The sequence below is a fragment of the Abrus precatorius genome, unplaced genomic scaffold (genome assembly GCF_003935025.1).
Source record: "Abrus precatorius isolate BTA unplaced genomic scaffold, Abrus_2018 Scaffold7, whole genome shotgun sequence".
Lineage (NCBI taxonomy): Eukaryota > Viridiplantae > Streptophyta > Magnoliopsida > Fabales > Fabaceae > Abrus > Abrus precatorius.
Genome location: NW_020874417.1, coordinates 25,913,393 through 25,930,867, shown reverse-complemented (window position 1 = coordinate 25,930,867; position 17,475 = coordinate 25,913,393). Strand labels below are relative to the sequence as shown.

Here is a 17,475-nt window from a genome sequence, read left to right as displayed (position 1 = left end):
TTTAAACAGATGCTTTAAAAGTTCTACACTAAAATATAGTATATAGATAAATGTCTGAATAATTTTTGTATGCTTTTGTATGCATATATAAGACGACAAAGGACATTAGACATTTTGGTATTGTCTCATTCTGAGTAACTACACTTTTCCTATCTATAATTTCTTTTTTCAGGGTGATCTCATATCGAATCGAATGCACTGCCTTTTTTTTGTTCATTTCTTTAGTTCTGCCAACGCAATGACAATTTCTACACCAAAATCTCCCAGTGAACATTTAACGACAAATCTTGAATATCTGAGTGACACTTTCAGGATTGGTGGAATAATTATAATAAAAACTGAGTTTTGGAGCCAACATATTATCAAAACCTAAGACGAACAACAACCACCCTTTTTTGACTCCACTTCGGCCTCTCGGTCCCCTTCACCTTGAAGTACAACAGTCTTTCCATTCTCAATTCGCGTAGTATCCTGCTTGCTGAGCTCATGAGACATCATAACCTTCCGACTTAAGATGTTGTAGATCTCCTTTACAACTGTTTCAAAAGCAGCTGCTACATTTGATGAATCAAGAGCTGATGTCTCCATGAAGAACAAACCCTGTGCCTCAGCTAAGGTCTTGCCTTCCGCAGTAGACACCTCCCTTGCATCCTTAAGATCTGACTTGTTCCCAACAAGTATTGTGACAACGTTCATGTCAGAGTGAGCTGTAAAATGATAAACCACTCCACTTAATCCTCGTTTGATCACATTGAAAACCAAAATATGTCATGTTTTTGAAGCAGGAAAAGAGCCGTGGCCCATCAATATGCTAATGACTAAAAACCATAGTCACTTTAACATTAAACCAAGTTTTTTACATGGTATAAACTTATGCAGGCATGTGTGTGTGTACAAGACCAACAGGAAGACTCAAAAATGTCTAAAGAAAAAAACGAAAAAGAAAAACTAAAATCATTGTGCAATTCAGAATTTAGCTTCGGATGATACCCCCTCCAATAGGATATTGTTTCATGAATATAAACAAAATCACCTCAAGAGAGAGAATAAAGACTATAATCTTGTTTATTTGCATATAGGACCATATTAAGCACCAATATACCAAATTGACGGATAAGTTAACAATTTCCTGAATCAGTAAACTCACAGAGAAAATAAGAATGAGAAAAATTTCAAGTCATAAGATGGTAAAGTGTTCAAGCATAATTGTAATTCTTACTGTGAAGTTCATTAAGCCAACGTCCAATGCTATCAAATGTTTGGCGTCTGCTGATGTCATACACCAAAAGAGCTCCAACTGCACCCCTATAATATGCAGATGTAACAGCTCTGAACCTCTCCTGCCCAGCTGTGTCCCATATCTGTGCTTTAACTTCCTTTCCATTGATATCCATCTTTTGAGTTTGGAACTCCACTCCTATAGTTGACTTTGAATTAGGATAAAACTCATCCCTGGCAAATCGTGCAAGTAAATTTGATTTCCCAACAGCAGAATCACCAACTAAAACAATCTTGAAAAGGTAGTCCTCAGTCTTCTCTTCTTCATTATAAAAAGCCATCTGTCAGACCTAAGGATTGCCAGTGTGTAGAAACAAATCAACAACAAATAATCATATCATGCACTGTGGCCCTTTCCAATACTAGAATGTCACCTAAGATGAGAAGAGGGATCAGAAACACAAAAACAACAGATAACAAAGAATTCTGGAAGATAGGAAAGGAATATTAGTGACACAAATTGTAGTTCCACAAGAATCATAAGACACATGGTATCTCTACCTTATGAAGTGACTGTTGACTGTTTCTAGCATATAGAACAGTATCCACCATTGGCATCAAGCCTGTAAAATAAAACAAACCAAACCTTCGTCGAGTACCTGAAAGCATCAATTTCCAATGCACAGGACGGTCAATGAAGTATTTATATTAATTTACTGACTTGTATACCTCTATTCAAAGCTAGAGGTTATTCCTAAAGGTAAAATATATCCAGTTCTTTTTCCATAACGGTTTCTCGAGAAAAAAAATTCTACAAGTGAGAATCAAGTCAAAATGATCAACTTGCCCAAAGATACATGAAATTTGATGACATAAATGGTAACACTTGTCCTAATACCAATAGACTACAGAGTTAGAAATTTAACCAAAGTGGACAGGCGGTGGATAACTTTACAATATCAGAGCCCTCATCCTCGGGTACTAAAAATGTGATGAAAGAAGTTTGTGTCCTCTTACAGTATCAGAGTCCTCATCCCCAAGCCCTCGACCAACAGAACCCGAGGATTTTGTGTCCTCTTACTTTCTTTGTGATGAAAGAAGTTTAACAGAGAGAAGTATAAAAAACTTTAAAATTCATTTGTGTGTCTGTTCATATTATTAAAAAGAATCCTTATTTTGAAAAAAAAAAAATTCAGGTATTTTGAATTGTTTAAGATTTTTTAAAAAATCAGAATCTATAAAAGAATCTTTTCTCAGGTTTTTCTTTTAGAAGCTGACAAGATGTTATGGTCTTCTGATCAATCAAACTTGGATGCCAACATGGTGCTTTTTGGTAAAGTTTATCAGTGAAGGCAAGGGAAGAATTGAAGGAACAATTGTCAACTATTATGCATAGATAATTCTATGCTTAGATAATAAATAATTGGTGCTTGTTATCGTACCCATGAACTTGAAAGAGCATCTTATACCCTTCTTAAATTGACGGTTATGATTGTTCAAATATCTTAAAAAGTAAAAGACATTTATATCTTTCTAAGATAAACCACTAACCCCCACTATCTATTAGATATATTTAATATAATATTAATGGTTATGATTATTCCAAAAAAGAAGGGCATAGAATACCTTCTTAATCTTCAAGGCACCATACAAATTACGTATTAGACTGGTCCTGTTGCCTTTTAGTATGACAGTTTCTCATGTTTGAATAATTCTGTAACTGCTATTTCTTAGGATGGGCAGTTTTCTATAAATGCTACTTCTTAGATGGACTGTATAGAGCAATTATATTTTGTAGCCATATTTGGGGTTTTCTTTTTTGGATAAGATTTTTTTTTAAATCAGAGTCTAAAAAAAAAATTTCAGGTTTTTTTTAGAAGCTGACAAGATGTTATGGTCTGTGATCAATCAAACTTGGATGCTGAAGTAATGTCATTCGGTAAATTTTATCAGCAAAGGCAAAGGAAGAATTGAAAAACCTATTGTCAATTATTATGCATAGATAATGCTATGCTTAGATAATAAATAATTTAGTGCATTAGAATTAGACTGATCCTGTTACCTGTTAGTATGGCAGTTTCTTACATTTGAATAACTCTGTAACTGCTATATCTTAGGACCGGCAGTTTTCTATAACTGCAATTTCTTAGTTGGACAGTATAGAGCAGTTATTTTTTGTAACTACATTAACTAGTTTGAAGAAAACTGAAAAGATTATTATGCAAATATTTTCAGAAAGTTCTTGATTACATTTTACTCATGGAGATCCTTGGGTTCTCTCTAACAAGCCCATAATTTCCAAACAAAATAGGACACAAAAGAAGTAAAAAATCTGGCCTTTACAACCAGGTTTCACATCTCAGTGTCCTTTAACAAGATCTAAGGGATTAGATCATAACATAGGAGTAACCTTTCAAAATAATCACCACTGATTGATGAGACATAAATTTTTGTAGAGAAAACTATCCTAAAATCTGGTAGGAGCAGTTTACAAAAATAAGTACATTTTATAATTGTAACCCAAAGTAAGTAGCTTCTACTCTTTACATAAAGTCTCCCAAAAAATAACCTTTTACACAATCTTAAAATCACTTTATTAAGCTATAACAACCAGACACTAAACTTAAAGGAATTATACTCTGGAGAAGAATATGGTTCCTTTTAGTGCTATCCTTTTTCTCCTTGGCATATGGATAAGTTCCAGAAAAATTTTGAGAAGGGATTGGCACGTGAGAAGGGAAACTAGAGAAACATGAAAAATGAAGACCACCAGTATTAACTTCTTAGGAAAGGAGAATGATTGATCAGAAGAACCAGAAAACTTCCAACTAAATTCATTGAACACCCCACAGCAAAATTGATTACACCACTTTGCATTTAGCCTTGATTAAACCCTGATAAAAGGTTTTATTTATATTATGTTTGCTTCATAGCTTATTTAAAAACAAATGCCAAAGTGCTAAACCTCCTGGCATAACAAAAATCAAGGTATGGAGTGATAAATCTGTTAACAATATTAGTGTAAACAGAGGGTTCAAATTGAGGTTGATGGTAATTTTGGCTTGATGGTTGAAACTTAGATTGGTAAAATAGCGAGTTTAATGCAATGGAAGGGAAGTAAAAGGAAAAAGATAATAAACTTTCTAAACAAAACCATTTTTCTAGAGGGGAACTTATTTGACAACAGAAAATAATTGTTGGAAAAAGTTATGTGAGTGAGTTTTAAAATTTTCGAGGTAAGACTCCAAATTGTGTTCTAAATCATTTGGAATACTTATTTTATAGATATCTAGACAGAAAATTCAGCAGGAGGGTTAAGAAATATAAATACCTCAAACTCCTCCTCTCCTTGTTTTCGCCTCACCTTCAACTCCAGCTTACCCCTCAAATCGGTCTTTATAATCTCAAACCTGGTAATAAGTAAAAAAGAATTACAAAATTTTTACTAAGAAACAAGGTGATTTATTTACATGATAACAAGGGTAAGACCAATGTCTATAACCAAAGGCAAGATGATTTCAAGAATCCTTTAAGATTATCTTTAAGGCATTGTTTGATTTATGTACATTATCATCTAATGGGATAAAGGATGGCAGTTGTTGTTGTACTGAGTCTGATGACCAATTCCTATCCTCAAATATGGTCACTTTTCAAACAATTATACTAATGTTTAAAGGCTGCGGTAGCTTTATGGAGCATAAAGGATGTAACCACCATTTACAACAACTTTAAAATTATTTTCCAAAATAAAGTGACCTCACATTACATGTTGAGACAAACCACCACCAACTAACTAACTACTACTCCTCTGGAATCTTTGAACACTTGATGAAAATGCAGAGAACTGCATCACTCTCAAAAGCACCAACAATAACCTTTTCCAAAACAAGTCCTAATCTCACAATATCAAAATCAACAGTCTAATTTTCATTATTTCCATGTCCATAGACTATACAGAAAATAAAATCCAAACACACTAGCAGGTCATAAATCAAGAACACGAAGGACAATCACTTCCAAATTCAGACAGAGATATTAACTTTAATAATTGGAGTATATATTCTTAATCATCACTTATCTTTTTCTAATATCTTTCTCCAAAACACTAATCAACTTTTCAATGAATGAGTGGTCCCAACAACAACCCTTGAATCTAACTAGTCTCAAAACGCCGGCTAATCATATCTAGTCGTGTAGCACTACTCAAAGCAAAAAAATAAACTACAAGCTATAGGTTTAGGTAAAACCATTCATAATGATATTATTACTTTAATTTAAATTAAAAATGAGTTAGTAACAATGACATGACACGTAAAGTGCTCACGAATTCCAAACCTTGTGATCTTGCTAATTGGAGCCGTTCCAAACTGAAGAAGATGTCACGGCCACACTCTATTTACCCAAACAGTCACATATAGAGACGTAGATGAAAAGCACCAACATTCAACTATTACATTACATTAACAAGTTAGGCAAAGTACAAAACAAATAATCGTAATCATAATAACAACAACAATAATAATAAAAGGTGAAACATATAGAAAGCTGAATCCAGTTCAGACAAGTTCGCAATGTAAACTGAAATTTCACCATATACGTTAATCAATCAAATTTGAGGTTAAAACACGTAATAAAGAAAAAGAAAAGGAAAATTTACGACGAAAATAAGCGATTATTTACGTGGGAAGTTGATAAAACGTAATAAAAAAAGCGCGATTGAAGAGGAATACCAGAAGGAGAAGGAAAAATGGGACGTGATTTGGAGCTGACGAGAAGGATCTACCGTTCTTGGGGCGGAAGCTGATGGGTCTGTTTTTCAACGTCTGCGTCTGCGGGTTATTTTGGTGAAACTAGTAATTTCTCTATATCGCTTTTTTTTTTTTTTTTTTTTTTTCTTCTTTTTAAAGTAAATTACACATATATTTTTAGAAACCAGTTGACATGTGTTTTTTAAGGTGTATTTTTGTTTTCCTGAGTAAGTTATGCATGTATAAGAATTAAGAAAGTATTTCATGTATTATATGAGTATATTTTATATGAAGTGAAATTTTAAGAATATAAATATTTTAAATTTAAGAGAATTTTTTTAAAATTTAAAAGTATAAATAACTAATATTTGAGACAATTTTAATATAAAATAAAATTATAAATAATTAATTTGACAAATATTAGAATTAAAGAAAATATATGTTGAATAAAGATTTAAAAGTAAGTAATAGCTTTAAAAAAATTAAATATAAAATAAATGTTAAATAAGAGTAATATCATGCATGTCATAAGTGGTAAAAAAATATAACAGAAAACAGTCATGCATTTAAAAGTGAAAGTTTTGAATTAAGACATTGGAGTGATTTTTTTTTTTTGAGATACTACTTTTAATATTCTCTTTTGTTATTTAACATGATTCACGTAAATTTTAATTGATAAATAAAATTTTATTTAAAATATTTAAAAGTGTTATTGGTATTCTTCTTATTTTCTTTGAATTTTTTTTAATGAGACATGTTTGATTTTTTTAAAAGTTGATTTCTCTGTTTTAAAATTTTCTTATGAATCCTTAAAAAAATTAGTTAATTAAAGTCCAAGTTACAGTTTTTAAATAATGCCAACATATGTAAATGGAAATTTCATGTAAAATGTATTTGATACAAATAACATGCAGTATTGTAGAAGCTAGGTTGTGTAGCATTATAAAAAGGTTGGATAATGTGCAACATAATTAATCCACTCATATATTATAAATGAGTAGTCACTCTTGAACAAAAGAATTTTTATGATTTTTTTTTATAAAATATGTACTTTTTTCTATATTGAGTATCTTTTATTTTATGTTATTTTGTTACAAGATAGATTTAATGAATTGGTTATATTATTTATTGACAGTAAAAATATTAGAATTACTTGATTGTAAGGCTGTATACATCTACATCCCTAAAGCCCAGTAGATGGGAGCCTGTGCCCTAGATAATCCTATATAAAATTGTGATAAATGATTTTGCATTTAGAAAGTAAAAAGATAAATTCATATTAAACTCGTAAATATAAATTTTGTCAGAAGTCCTTGAATTTATAGGGAAAGCCTTGGTTGTTTCGTTTTAATTTTGGTCAAATATTGAGATAAATATAATTTTGATTGCAGCCAATTTAAGTAAATCCCGTTCCATCATGCAAACTAAGCTTTAGAGAATCGTGTATGGTTAGCAGATGGCCAAATAACAAGGGTATAAGTATTAAGACATTCCAAAATGCAATTGTTTCTTGGAGTTTGGTTGAGCTCAGTCTCATCCGTGTGCCCATATTTGTTTAGGATATCAATTCACTGTTCAGAGTCTTGCGTCTGTTCTCCCATCACCAAGGTGCTGCTCAAATTTCTTGCAATCTAGTATAGCAGGTCGATTTTTGGGAGGTCCAGACGAGTGTCGAGCTTCCCATCACACCAACGATTAGATGGAAACGCAGAATACAACGATAATGGAACAACATAAGTTTGGCAGCTGTGTCATTAATTTAAAAATAAAAATATTAAAAAATATTAATACAATTTTTAATATATTCTTTTTATCATAAATTGGTTATTAGCTAATTTTTTTTTATTAAAAAAGCATTTAAATCTCACTCTTAATTTAATAATTTTCTCTCCTGATTTAATAATTGTCATTCAAACTTTTGTAAAAATGCACATCTATCATCAAATTAATACAAACCTGTCACTGGTGACCGTCCCCAAAAGTTCGATGCCTCATGGTAGCTGCTATTTTTTTTTCGTCAAGTATATATGATGGAACAATTCTTCTTCACATGTAATCCTTACATACATAATGAGACGATTCTTAACGTACCCAAGAGTCTTATTCCCAATGGTTAAAATAACTTAATATTAATCTAACAGTTAAAAATTTAAGTGTATTGTCATGTGTCACTTTCTGTACGACCTGGAATAACTGGATGCCGCGCGCAGGGTATATTACAATTTTCCATGTAAGATGAGCTAGCCAAAATAGTAACTTCTTTCCTCCTCTATTTTCTTTCTGTTTTTCCCAATTTTACATAAGGAAAACTAATATATCATTGCAAAACCGAGGAAAGCGATGACCTGTAATCCAAAAGCTTCAGCCATCTTGAAATATTCATAGGTCCAGACTTATTGGGAACTGTGAATCTGGTGTGACAACATTCTCATTGTTATCATTCACCTTCAAGTTCAGTACCAAACTGCTCCAGTCGAATGGCATCTCCTTCCAGATCTCGTACTAAGACATGGTTAACTAAACCATCATCTTCACTGGCATGTATCTGTCTACCACCAAACCTGATAAAATAAACGAGGAAAAGTATGACCACAGTTGATATCTGCAGGCAAAAGTAAAAGAAGATACAAAAGGGAAAAAAAGGGTAAAGAGAAAAAGGTAAAAGCAATTGCAAAAATGAAGCCATTATTTAACATTTTCATCATGTTTTAAATCCCGATTTTTATTTTAACACCATAACGACAGTAAAAGGAGTTCAGACAATATACCAAAAGAAAAAGATGAAGCTCAGAAAATAATCTCTATGCCTACCCACAACGAAAATGTTTCAATATATTATCCCTCACCATCCTTGATTAATACCTGACGCTAGACCATGTCTCATAAGATACAGGTGTTAAAAAATAAAAACTACCACCGGCAACTCACCACTCATTGGTGAAAATTTTCAATACATTAATTATTTCCCTCAAAAAAGGCCTGCAGATTTTGCATATCTTGAGTTGGCTAAGGTTAATCAGTTTGTTCTGACGGTCGATTATCTGTGCTGAGTTTCTAGCAATTTTGAATGTGTTAGAAAAGAAGTCTGGATTTGTTACAACATTTTACACGTTAGAATATTAGTCCCTATTAGACTAGTTAATAGTTGTCAATGAGAACTGTATTTAATACTTGATTTGTACTTATACTTAATGCACTCATTGCATAAATAAGACACAGTTTGTGCACACAATGCATAATTTATATCAAATTGTATTTAACATGGTATCAAAGTCATATTATCTACCTACGCCTGAAAAAGATTTGTTTCAGCACAAGACTTTCAGTCATAATAGAGTTTATTTTCAACACAAATATACTGCTTTTTTTGGGGGTACTTCCATTCAAGTATCTTGCCGTGATATTTCAGTATATATACAAGGAGTGTGGACATCTTAAGGCTTCGATGCAAGACTAAAGGGATGGAGGTGCATTGCTCAAATTTCAATGGTTAAAACTACTAGCATCTCTGAGGAATTCAAGACTCCTATATATTACTAGGTAATTTTTCAAAATTTGGGGAACTTTTATTTAAAATATTCCTATCAATAAGTCGGTTTTAATTGTTTCTAAATTTAACAAAAAGATTTAATTGAATCATATAATTAAACCAAATATATGATCTTTTTTATAACCACCACAGATTCTGTGCCTGCAATGCTGGATGTTTTCAACTATTTTAGTAGAGTACATTTTCTAGTTGATGTGCGTCTAAAAACAGAATTAGAGATGGTCAACTACAAAAGTCATCATGCCTAGGTGGACTATGCTGCTTAATACAACAAAGTAAGTTGTCACAGCACGAAGATTATGCATAAATTGCATATGAAAAAGGATAAAACGATATAATTACCATCTTCCATTCATCAATTCTATGCACTTCTGAGCATCCTTCCTATCCTTGAATTTTACCAAAACAACACCCTGAGGATGATTCTCACATACCTGCAGGAAAAACAGCATGGATCAAGCAAAGCAGAGACAAAATTTAATAACATAAATACAAGAGGTTGCATGAACAGGGTTATGAGTAATAACACCACTATCAGATACCTACTCAGTAACTGAAACTATTTAGGAGTATCCATGCATTATACTTACATGGACACCAGCAAGGCTTGGAAAATTATCCAAACCTCCCTTCTAGTTTCCCGACACATAGCAGAAGGCTAATGCAGGCAAAAGAAAGTACAATAAACATTTAGAGTGTAAGAGACAAGATTGTTCTTAGCTAAAAATGGAACCAAAACAAATTCAGCTCCTGAACCAAGAATGTCATATATCCATCACCAAAGGACCAAGAAAAGACAGAAAACCATACAAACAGAGCTTGAACACCACATGTAAAGTGACAAACAGGAAGGTCAAAAAATTTGTTCGCTTGGACTTGTCAAACAACACGGATTGACAAGACAAATTCTGGAACTTAAATTCTTCACCTGCCTTCAGGTAGAAGTAGGACTTCAAAATGAAGTTGCCAAATCAAACTCAGTTTTGTGTAATTGTGTAAGTATAGTTATTTTATACAGCATCAAATAAAAAATGTATTTTGTTTTATGAAGAAAGATCTTATTTTTACCTGTCACACTAGAACAAAATGAGTAAATGACAATACTACTGTAAGTTTGTAGCATTTTATGCATACAGATTGCACAGAATCAAATTGCATTGATTAATTACAGTAACAACCATAATCTTTAAAGCACCAAAATATTTATTTATGAATATTTAATTTAGTGCAAGATAGTTAAAGGCATGAGGTGTCACTCTCACTGAGCTGCTAGACTCCCTTAGTGCCTTGAGGCAAGAGGCACATAAAAAGTACTCCCACAGAGCGAACTAAGGTGCTAAAATTAGGAAGAGAATTAATAATTATATAAAATAAAGAATAACTAGATCTCTCTATGCAATATTAAATGACCATATAACATACTTAATCATTAATTATTAATTTAGATAAAATAGAAATGATAAAGATAAAGTATGATAAGCAGCCAAAAATCATATCATTTTAAGTACACAACCAAAAAAAGATGTGGTAGACTGGCAGCCCTAAAATCCACAATGAAAACATGAAATCATTTCATTGATTAATTTTCTTGGTGATATATTTCTTCTATCCTTGACTTATTTCATGAATTTTTTTATACAATGATAACATAAAAACATTTTTTCTCAGCATTAATCTGCTATCAATTTAACTGATTGTATTTGTATGATTTTATTCTTTCATTGTTTTTCAACAGAATTTCTATCACCTTTTCTTTGTCATCTTAAGAGGTTTTCTCTCACCCTTCAAATATGAAACAAGTCTTTGCTCAGCATATTGAGGCTGTCCCCCCTCACAAGTTCCTTGCTGAAGGCTCAAACCCTTGACATTGTAGAGGCCCCTAACCTCTGCACTTAAAGCTTGTGGGTAATTTTCTGTCACATTCACCTGTTTTTCTAATCAATTTGTTTACTTCTTCCTAAAACTACTTAAGATCTATCACTAAGGGTATTGATACAACTCAAACCAAACAAAATGGGCAAGAGCTGAATGGTTGTAGTTGGTCTGAAATAAATTCAGAAGAGTAATTTCAGCAAATATATACTGTTTGGATAAAAGGCCAAAAATAAGCAAATTCTACTTCAGTTAATGTAGGCCCAACTAGTCCACCTGCAATACGTTTCAATGTTTCTGCAGAAAGAATCACCAAAATTGCCAGAAGAATACAATTGCTGCTATTCCAACACTTTTCGGGTATTGCTGACCAATACATGGGTTACTCCCTAATTCAATTATGCAATCTAATAACCCAAAACACAAAAAGCACTGGAAGTGTGTCAAGGTGGAAAATGTGAGTGCCTGACTGGCTGACACAATCACCCCACTATTGTGCCATGGGTATGTCTGCAGGTTACAAGGAAAAAGGGAGGAGGGGGGGCAATGAAGGATGAGGGAAGCCAAACATATGGAAGGTTAGTGGAGAAGTCTCCTAGTCTTTTTAAGCTCTTGTTGGCATTTTACAGTCTAACATCTACTGCAATAGAGAATTGCTACTTATATAGCTATCCAGTACAATTTTCCTAAGAATTTGATAGGCAACTTGCCTCCCTAAATTACACTTGAAGCACTTATTCATTCATCCACCCAGCTTCAATCATTTGTGTTACATCCCCTCAGTACCCTACCATTAGTATAATGAGTATAAAAACTACATTTATATAAAAAATAACACAATTTTAATTTTAGACATCTATGCATTGACAGTAACGATAAAACAAACATATATTTATACTCAGCTTGATTTAACTGGTAACAAAGTATTTATAAGAGAGACAACAAATGAAAAACAAAGAGTACCAATTCTATTCATCTTTTCAAGCATACAGATCAACTACCTTGACTGAGTCCACAGGACCAAGCTTTACACATTCCTCTTTAACATCTTCTTCTAGTTCTAAACGCAAATTTTCATCAGCCTGCATATATTGGATAATAACAGCCAATGCAAAACATGAGAATAGAAGCATGAAAATGTAATCCTGAGCATATTGAAATTTGACGGTCATGAGAAAACCAAAAAAAATCCTATCATAATTATTAGAAAAAAAATAAAGCCTAACTTAACCTCAAAAGCTCTAAGCCAAAATCATTTTTTGTTATATTTCTAAACAGACATCTAAGTCAAACACCCCCCCCTCCCCCTCCCACATTGAGGACTAGACATCTACAACATGAAATTTGTAACAGTAGACCATCTGCAGGTAGTCAAACATCAAGACTAGATACTCTAATACCATATTAGAAATGAACTACACCAAAGTACCTATCTTAACCCCAAGAGCTAGCTCGAGGAAGAGAGCTGGCCAAGCTTTAGGAGTACTTTAGCCATATTTCTAGCCTAGGACATCTCAATGATAATTATTATCATTGCAATAGAAACGGAAAAAATTGACACATCACATGAAGAACAAATTCTAAATATGTACATGAGAATTTTAAAAAACATAAAAATACTTCAGAATCAGTTTGTATCTATGACCTATATAACCATTTCCAAATTGAGGGGTAAGTATGGCCACTAATATAGTAAGTTTCTAGTGTGATAATTGTATCCAGAAAACATGCAAAAGTAACACCAACCCTCATTTCATCTAGAGTGAACATAAAGCGAAGGATAACAGTTGCTGGAATTGAAACTTTTGCATCATCACGACCACCTGATCCATACAATGAGAAACACATTACAATGAGCAATGCATGGTAAATAAGAAAATCAACTTTAAAGTTCAAAATTAAACCTAAAAATCTCAAATCAGTCAACAAATCTAAACTTCTCATACTACAGAGATTGAAAAAGATTTTGATTATATACATGAGCATAGCATGCATTCTAGGTTCACCATCATCAAAAGCAGACCAGACAACATAAATACATTCTAGCAGAATGCTTTTTAGATGATTTTCAACATTTGCAACACCTCCACCAATCAAAGACTTACACACATTTATGAGACATTAATTAGATAGCTCCAAATTGCACTCAGCAAACCCAAGGATCTATTGAAACAGGTAAAGACTTGACCCATTGGCAACATATAGTAACTTCTTGTGAAAATATTTATAGAAGAAGGTGAATCAATATTGGACTTCAATTTGAAGAAAATTAAATGAAAAAGGGAATTTACGCTAAAATAAAGATAGAATTGGAATCAATCAAATTGCAGAAACGTCAACTTAAAAAAATTGAGAGGCCACACATACCCCATCCAAGCATTTTGTCTTCCACCTTTTTCAATTTCTTTTTCTTTTTATTGTCTACTTGCTTGGATACAAACTTGTCTCCTGCATATTTAAAGAAAGCACCATCAAGCAACAGCAAGCATACTGGCATAGTAAATAAATAAATTATTAATTCAAGACATGGGCTTACCAAATGACCATATTTAATAACAATTATCAGAAACTGCCACATGAAATATTAAAAATTCATTAAGATTACCTTTCTGCTCAAATTTTGCCTGGGTGACAGACATGGGAATCTTGCCACCAGGGCGAAGAGGTGTTCCATCCAATATCTGAATTGCCAGAGCCACCGATGGTTCCTAGCATATGCAAACATAATTGCAACCATGTTACATTCACAACTAAATGTCACAGGCAGAACAATAAGGGAAAGAGTTACCTTAAGATATGTAACCAGGGCATCCCCCTTTTTCCTCCCTGTCTCTTTATCGACATAGAGCTTCACACGAGGCCTTTTAGTTTCTGGGTCCTATTACAAACATGATCTCGCATTCATATGAAGCACACCATAGACTCAAATAGACTATCTTCCTTTTTTACAAGTATGGACAGATTGTCACCCCATAATGAACATTTTTAAAAGAATAGCCTTTTGTAACTTGTAAACACTGTTAGTGAGAACTAACTTGCAAAAGTTGCTTGGCCTGCCTTTGTGATTCATTTTTGGTTAGGGTCTCGGCAACTAGCAAGTGCTCAGAAAAGGGATAGACAGGCTCTCCAAATTCTCCTCACAAATACAAGGCTTACTACCAAAACCCACATGAAAGCATAAAAAAGGGAAAGCACGAGGTGCAACATATATTATTCTTCCATGTGTAAAAATGTTAACCCAAGCTCTTTTGGCAACATCATAGAGCCATTGTAATTGAACCGTTAATTTATACAGTATCAATAGTGTTTCCCTAGTCTAACATAATTATGACATATTTTTAAGATACATCTAAACACAAAAAACTAATATATGTCATGAATTATTTATTAATTCTATATAATTTTACAATTGAATATATAATATATAATATAGGAATAAAAAGATACCTCCTTTATTATTCCACATTTGGAAAATACCTCCACAACCTACAATAATATATAATCCATGTTAATTATTGCAACAAGAACTATGATCAGGAAAATTGAGAGAAAAGTTGATGCTTACTTCATCAGTGGTAACGTCCTCAGGCAACCCAGTGACATAAACATGTGTATTGATCTTTAATTCAAACCAACTATCAGGAGGTTTATTAGCTTCCTGAAACAGAATGAGATCAAGGGAAGAGCCATTTGTTCACCAAAAGGGGTACTCATTTTCAAGTCAAATCAACAAAGATAAAGAAAAATGGATTAGGGTTTAACCATTGATATAGACAAGATGAAAGAGAAGGGGCACCTTCTTGTCAGTTTGTTTATCCGGATGCTTCCTCTTTCCATCCACTACTACATTGGTATTATTTGCTTCATTTGCTTCTTCCTTTAAGGAATCTGCAGAAACGCTCAATTTTGAACTATCTTCAAACTTTTCAGAGGCTTCAGGATCAGTTATTGTTGGAAAAACTTCCTCTTCTTGCAAAAAGGTCATGTCTTCAACCCCATAAGACTCATTGTCGCCAGCTGTATACTCCTATCAGATAACAACTTCATTAATCCCACTCATTAGAAGAAGAAGAAAAACTCAATGAAAAATAGATTCAAGAATCAACTACCTTGGCCCAAAGAATAAATACAATGACATTATTGAGGTGAATAGGGGGATGATTATTCATGGATACATATGCAAACACAAATAAGTATAACAAACCTCAAGGTTAAAAAATACAACATTTTTACTTGAGTACTAAAAATAAAAGGAAACTGAAAACACCTCATAATTCTCAGAAAACAAAATGTGTCAGTCAGGCAAAAACCAAACAAAAAAGTGAGGTAATCAAATCCACCAACCTGGGGAACCCAAACCCTAAGATTCCTGTCCCAGTTATACTTAGTCCCATCATCATCAATAAATTCTTCTTCACCCTCAGGTGGCGTTGAAGGTCTCTCCAAATCTGCTCCTGCTACACTACCGTCAACATTGCCAGAAAACCCTCCAAATACTGAACCTTCCACCTGTGCCTCAGCCTCCTTAATCTCCTTTTGCCATCTTTCAAACTCATCAACATCATGGGCAGACACTGCACAACAGGTCACGCTCTAAGCTCCACAAACAACAACAACAAAAAAAAATAAAGAAAAATTAAAATCATAAAAGATAGATAAGAAAAGCTATACCTGCAGTTGAAGAATCAGGTCCCTGTTGACTAATTTGAGCCCACAGGTCAGAAATCAAGGACAAGGGTTGCCACTCACTCCTTCCTTCAGACCACACAAACGAATTTTCGAAGAGGTATCCATTCAAGAAATGCTCTGTCCATGCCAATTTCCAAGTAAATATGACAAATAGAGGGTGTGCTCAAACTCTGAAACAGTGGTGTCTCAGTATTCACTTATAATAAATTTCATTTCAAAACCAAGAACAAGAATCAAATTACACAAGACTCAACCCTAGCTCCACTCCACTTGGTTCATTTCAAACACAGAAGATTTTCAGAAAAGAAAAAAAGAAAGTATTAAAGAACTCACCGCGCAACTCTGAGAAAGCGTAAGGGCCGAGCTGTTGTTGATCCTCGCCAAGAACGTACCACCCCACTTCGGTAACTTTTTCACCTGCGTTTGCCAAATTATTATTATTGAAAACGAAATCGAATAAGGAGCAGAGTTAAATTAGGAGAGGTAATCCAATTTGTTTTCTCTGCGGAGAAAAATTGAAGAGGGAAAATAATGAACGGAAGCAAGTGAGCATCGACGAGTACGTTGCTGTTGCTGGCTCTGTTGGCCATTTTGGTTTTGGGAAGTCATCGCTTTAGGCTCCATCTCGCGGTTTCTGCTGTCTACAATGCCGATATTACGATACAAATGCACTCTCTAGAGAGAACACCCAAGCTGGGTCAGACCAGGAAACAATCGGAAAATCAATAATCAAATAATAATAATAATAGCGTTGCCATTTTTATAATAAAAAAAATGAAAAAGTTTAAGTGGTATTTTAAAACAATTTGAAAAAAATTATACTCACTCCCCTGAAATTAATAAAAAAAACTTTGATATCCTTATTTTTTATTTTACATAATTTTTAAATTTATATAATATAATATTGGTTTTTTAATCATATTTTTTCTTAGATTATTGTGTAATTACATGAATAAAAAAATCTTAATAATATAAAAAAAAACAAATGTTATTATATACAAGTTTATTAAAACTTATAAAATGTGAATGAAATTCGTTCAAACGTTTTTATAGGGTTATGGTTCGACATAAATAATTATAGAACTGTTTTTTATATATAGAAAAGGATATATAAAAAATTAATGAAAACGTTGTTTTTATTATAACTTTCAAAAAATGAAAAAAATATTAAATTGTACTAATTTAAATTACACCAACAATAATATGTTAATAATTTTATATAAAATTTGAATTTTTATTTAAAATTTTATTAAAATTAAATAATTAAATTATATTTATTTTTATATATTTTAGATATATATTATATTAATATTAATATATATAAATAATATATTAATTAATTTTAAATTAATATAATTTTTTTTCTAAACATACTCTTTGTGATAAAATCTTTTAATT

General features: G+C 32.6%; 2 protein-coding genes across 8 annotated transcripts; both read right to left on the bottom strand.

Moving 5' to 3' along the window:
- Positions 1-19: 19 nt before the first annotated feature.
- Positions 20-6,092, bottom strand: LOC113873728 (ras-related protein RABA5a). Of its 6 annotated transcripts, none has more exons than XM_027512006.1 (6): positions 5,949-6,062; positions 5,554-5,665; positions 4,550-4,628; positions 1,780-1,877; positions 1,220-1,652; positions 20-707 (listed from the first exon to the last, which is right to left on the bottom strand). In XM_027512006.1, the coding sequence occupies exons 5-6, from the start codon at positions 1,557-1,559 to the stop codon at positions 370-372; spliced, it is 678 nt and encodes a 225-aa protein (XP_027367807.1). In that variant the 5' UTR covers positions 1,560-1,652; positions 1,780-1,877; positions 4,550-4,628; positions 5,554-5,665; positions 5,949-6,062; the 3' UTR covers positions 20-369. The 6 variants fall into 6 exon arrangements, with proteins under 6 accessions (XP_027367807.1, XP_027367806.1, XP_027367809.1 ...); XM_027512005.1 differs by having other exon boundaries at positions 1,780-1,841; XM_027512009.1 differs by having other exon boundaries at positions 120-707; positions 1,220-1,568.
- A 1,839-nt stretch (positions 6,093-7,931) lies between these two features.
- LOC113872216 (splicing factor U2AF-associated protein 2) lies at positions 7,932-16,812 on the bottom strand. Of its 2 annotated transcripts, none has more exons than XM_027509592.1 (14): positions 16,641-16,812; positions 16,411-16,494; positions 16,060-16,194; positions 15,733-15,962; positions 15,185-15,415; positions 14,954-15,046; positions 14,836-14,874; positions 14,177-14,266; positions 13,994-14,096; positions 13,756-13,836; positions 13,135-13,211; positions 12,390-12,470; positions 9,859-9,950; positions 7,932-8,527 (listed from the first exon to the last, which is right to left on the bottom strand). In XM_027509592.1, exons 1-14 carry the CDS (start codon positions 16,699-16,701, stop codon positions 8,404-8,406), a joined length of 1,521 nt encoding a protein of 506 aa, XP_027365393.1. In that variant the 5' UTR covers positions 16,702-16,812; the 3' UTR covers positions 7,932-8,403. The 2 variants fall into 2 exon arrangements, with proteins under 2 accessions (XP_027365393.1, XP_027365394.1); XM_027509593.1 differs by having other exon boundaries at positions 8,082-8,527; positions 14,866-14,874; positions 16,641-16,707.
- Between the last annotated feature and the right edge of the window lie 663 nt (positions 16,813-17,475).

Bases quoted from the DNA above. Each gene is read 5' to 3' on its own strand.
- LOC113873728 (XM_027512008.1), bottom strand. From the start codon at position 1,559: ATGGCTTTTTATAATGAAGAAGAGAAGACTGAGGACTACCTTTTCAAG. The intron at 708-1,219 runs GTAAGAATTACA...ATCATTTTACAG, and splicing joins TTGGCTTAATGAACTTCACA to CTCACTCTGACATGAACGTT.
- LOC113872216 (XM_027509592.1), bottom strand. From the start codon at position 16,701: ATGGAGCCTAAAGCGATGACTTCCCAAAACCAAAATGGCCAACAGAGC. The intron at 15,416-15,732 runs GTTGGTGGATTT...GTTATCTGATAG, and splicing joins TTAGGGTTTGGGTTCCCCAG to GAGTATACAGCTGGCGACAA. The intron at 13,212-13,755 runs GTATGTGTGGCC...TGTATGGATCAG, and splicing joins AGACAAAATGCTTGGATGGG to GTGGTCGTGATGATGCAAAA.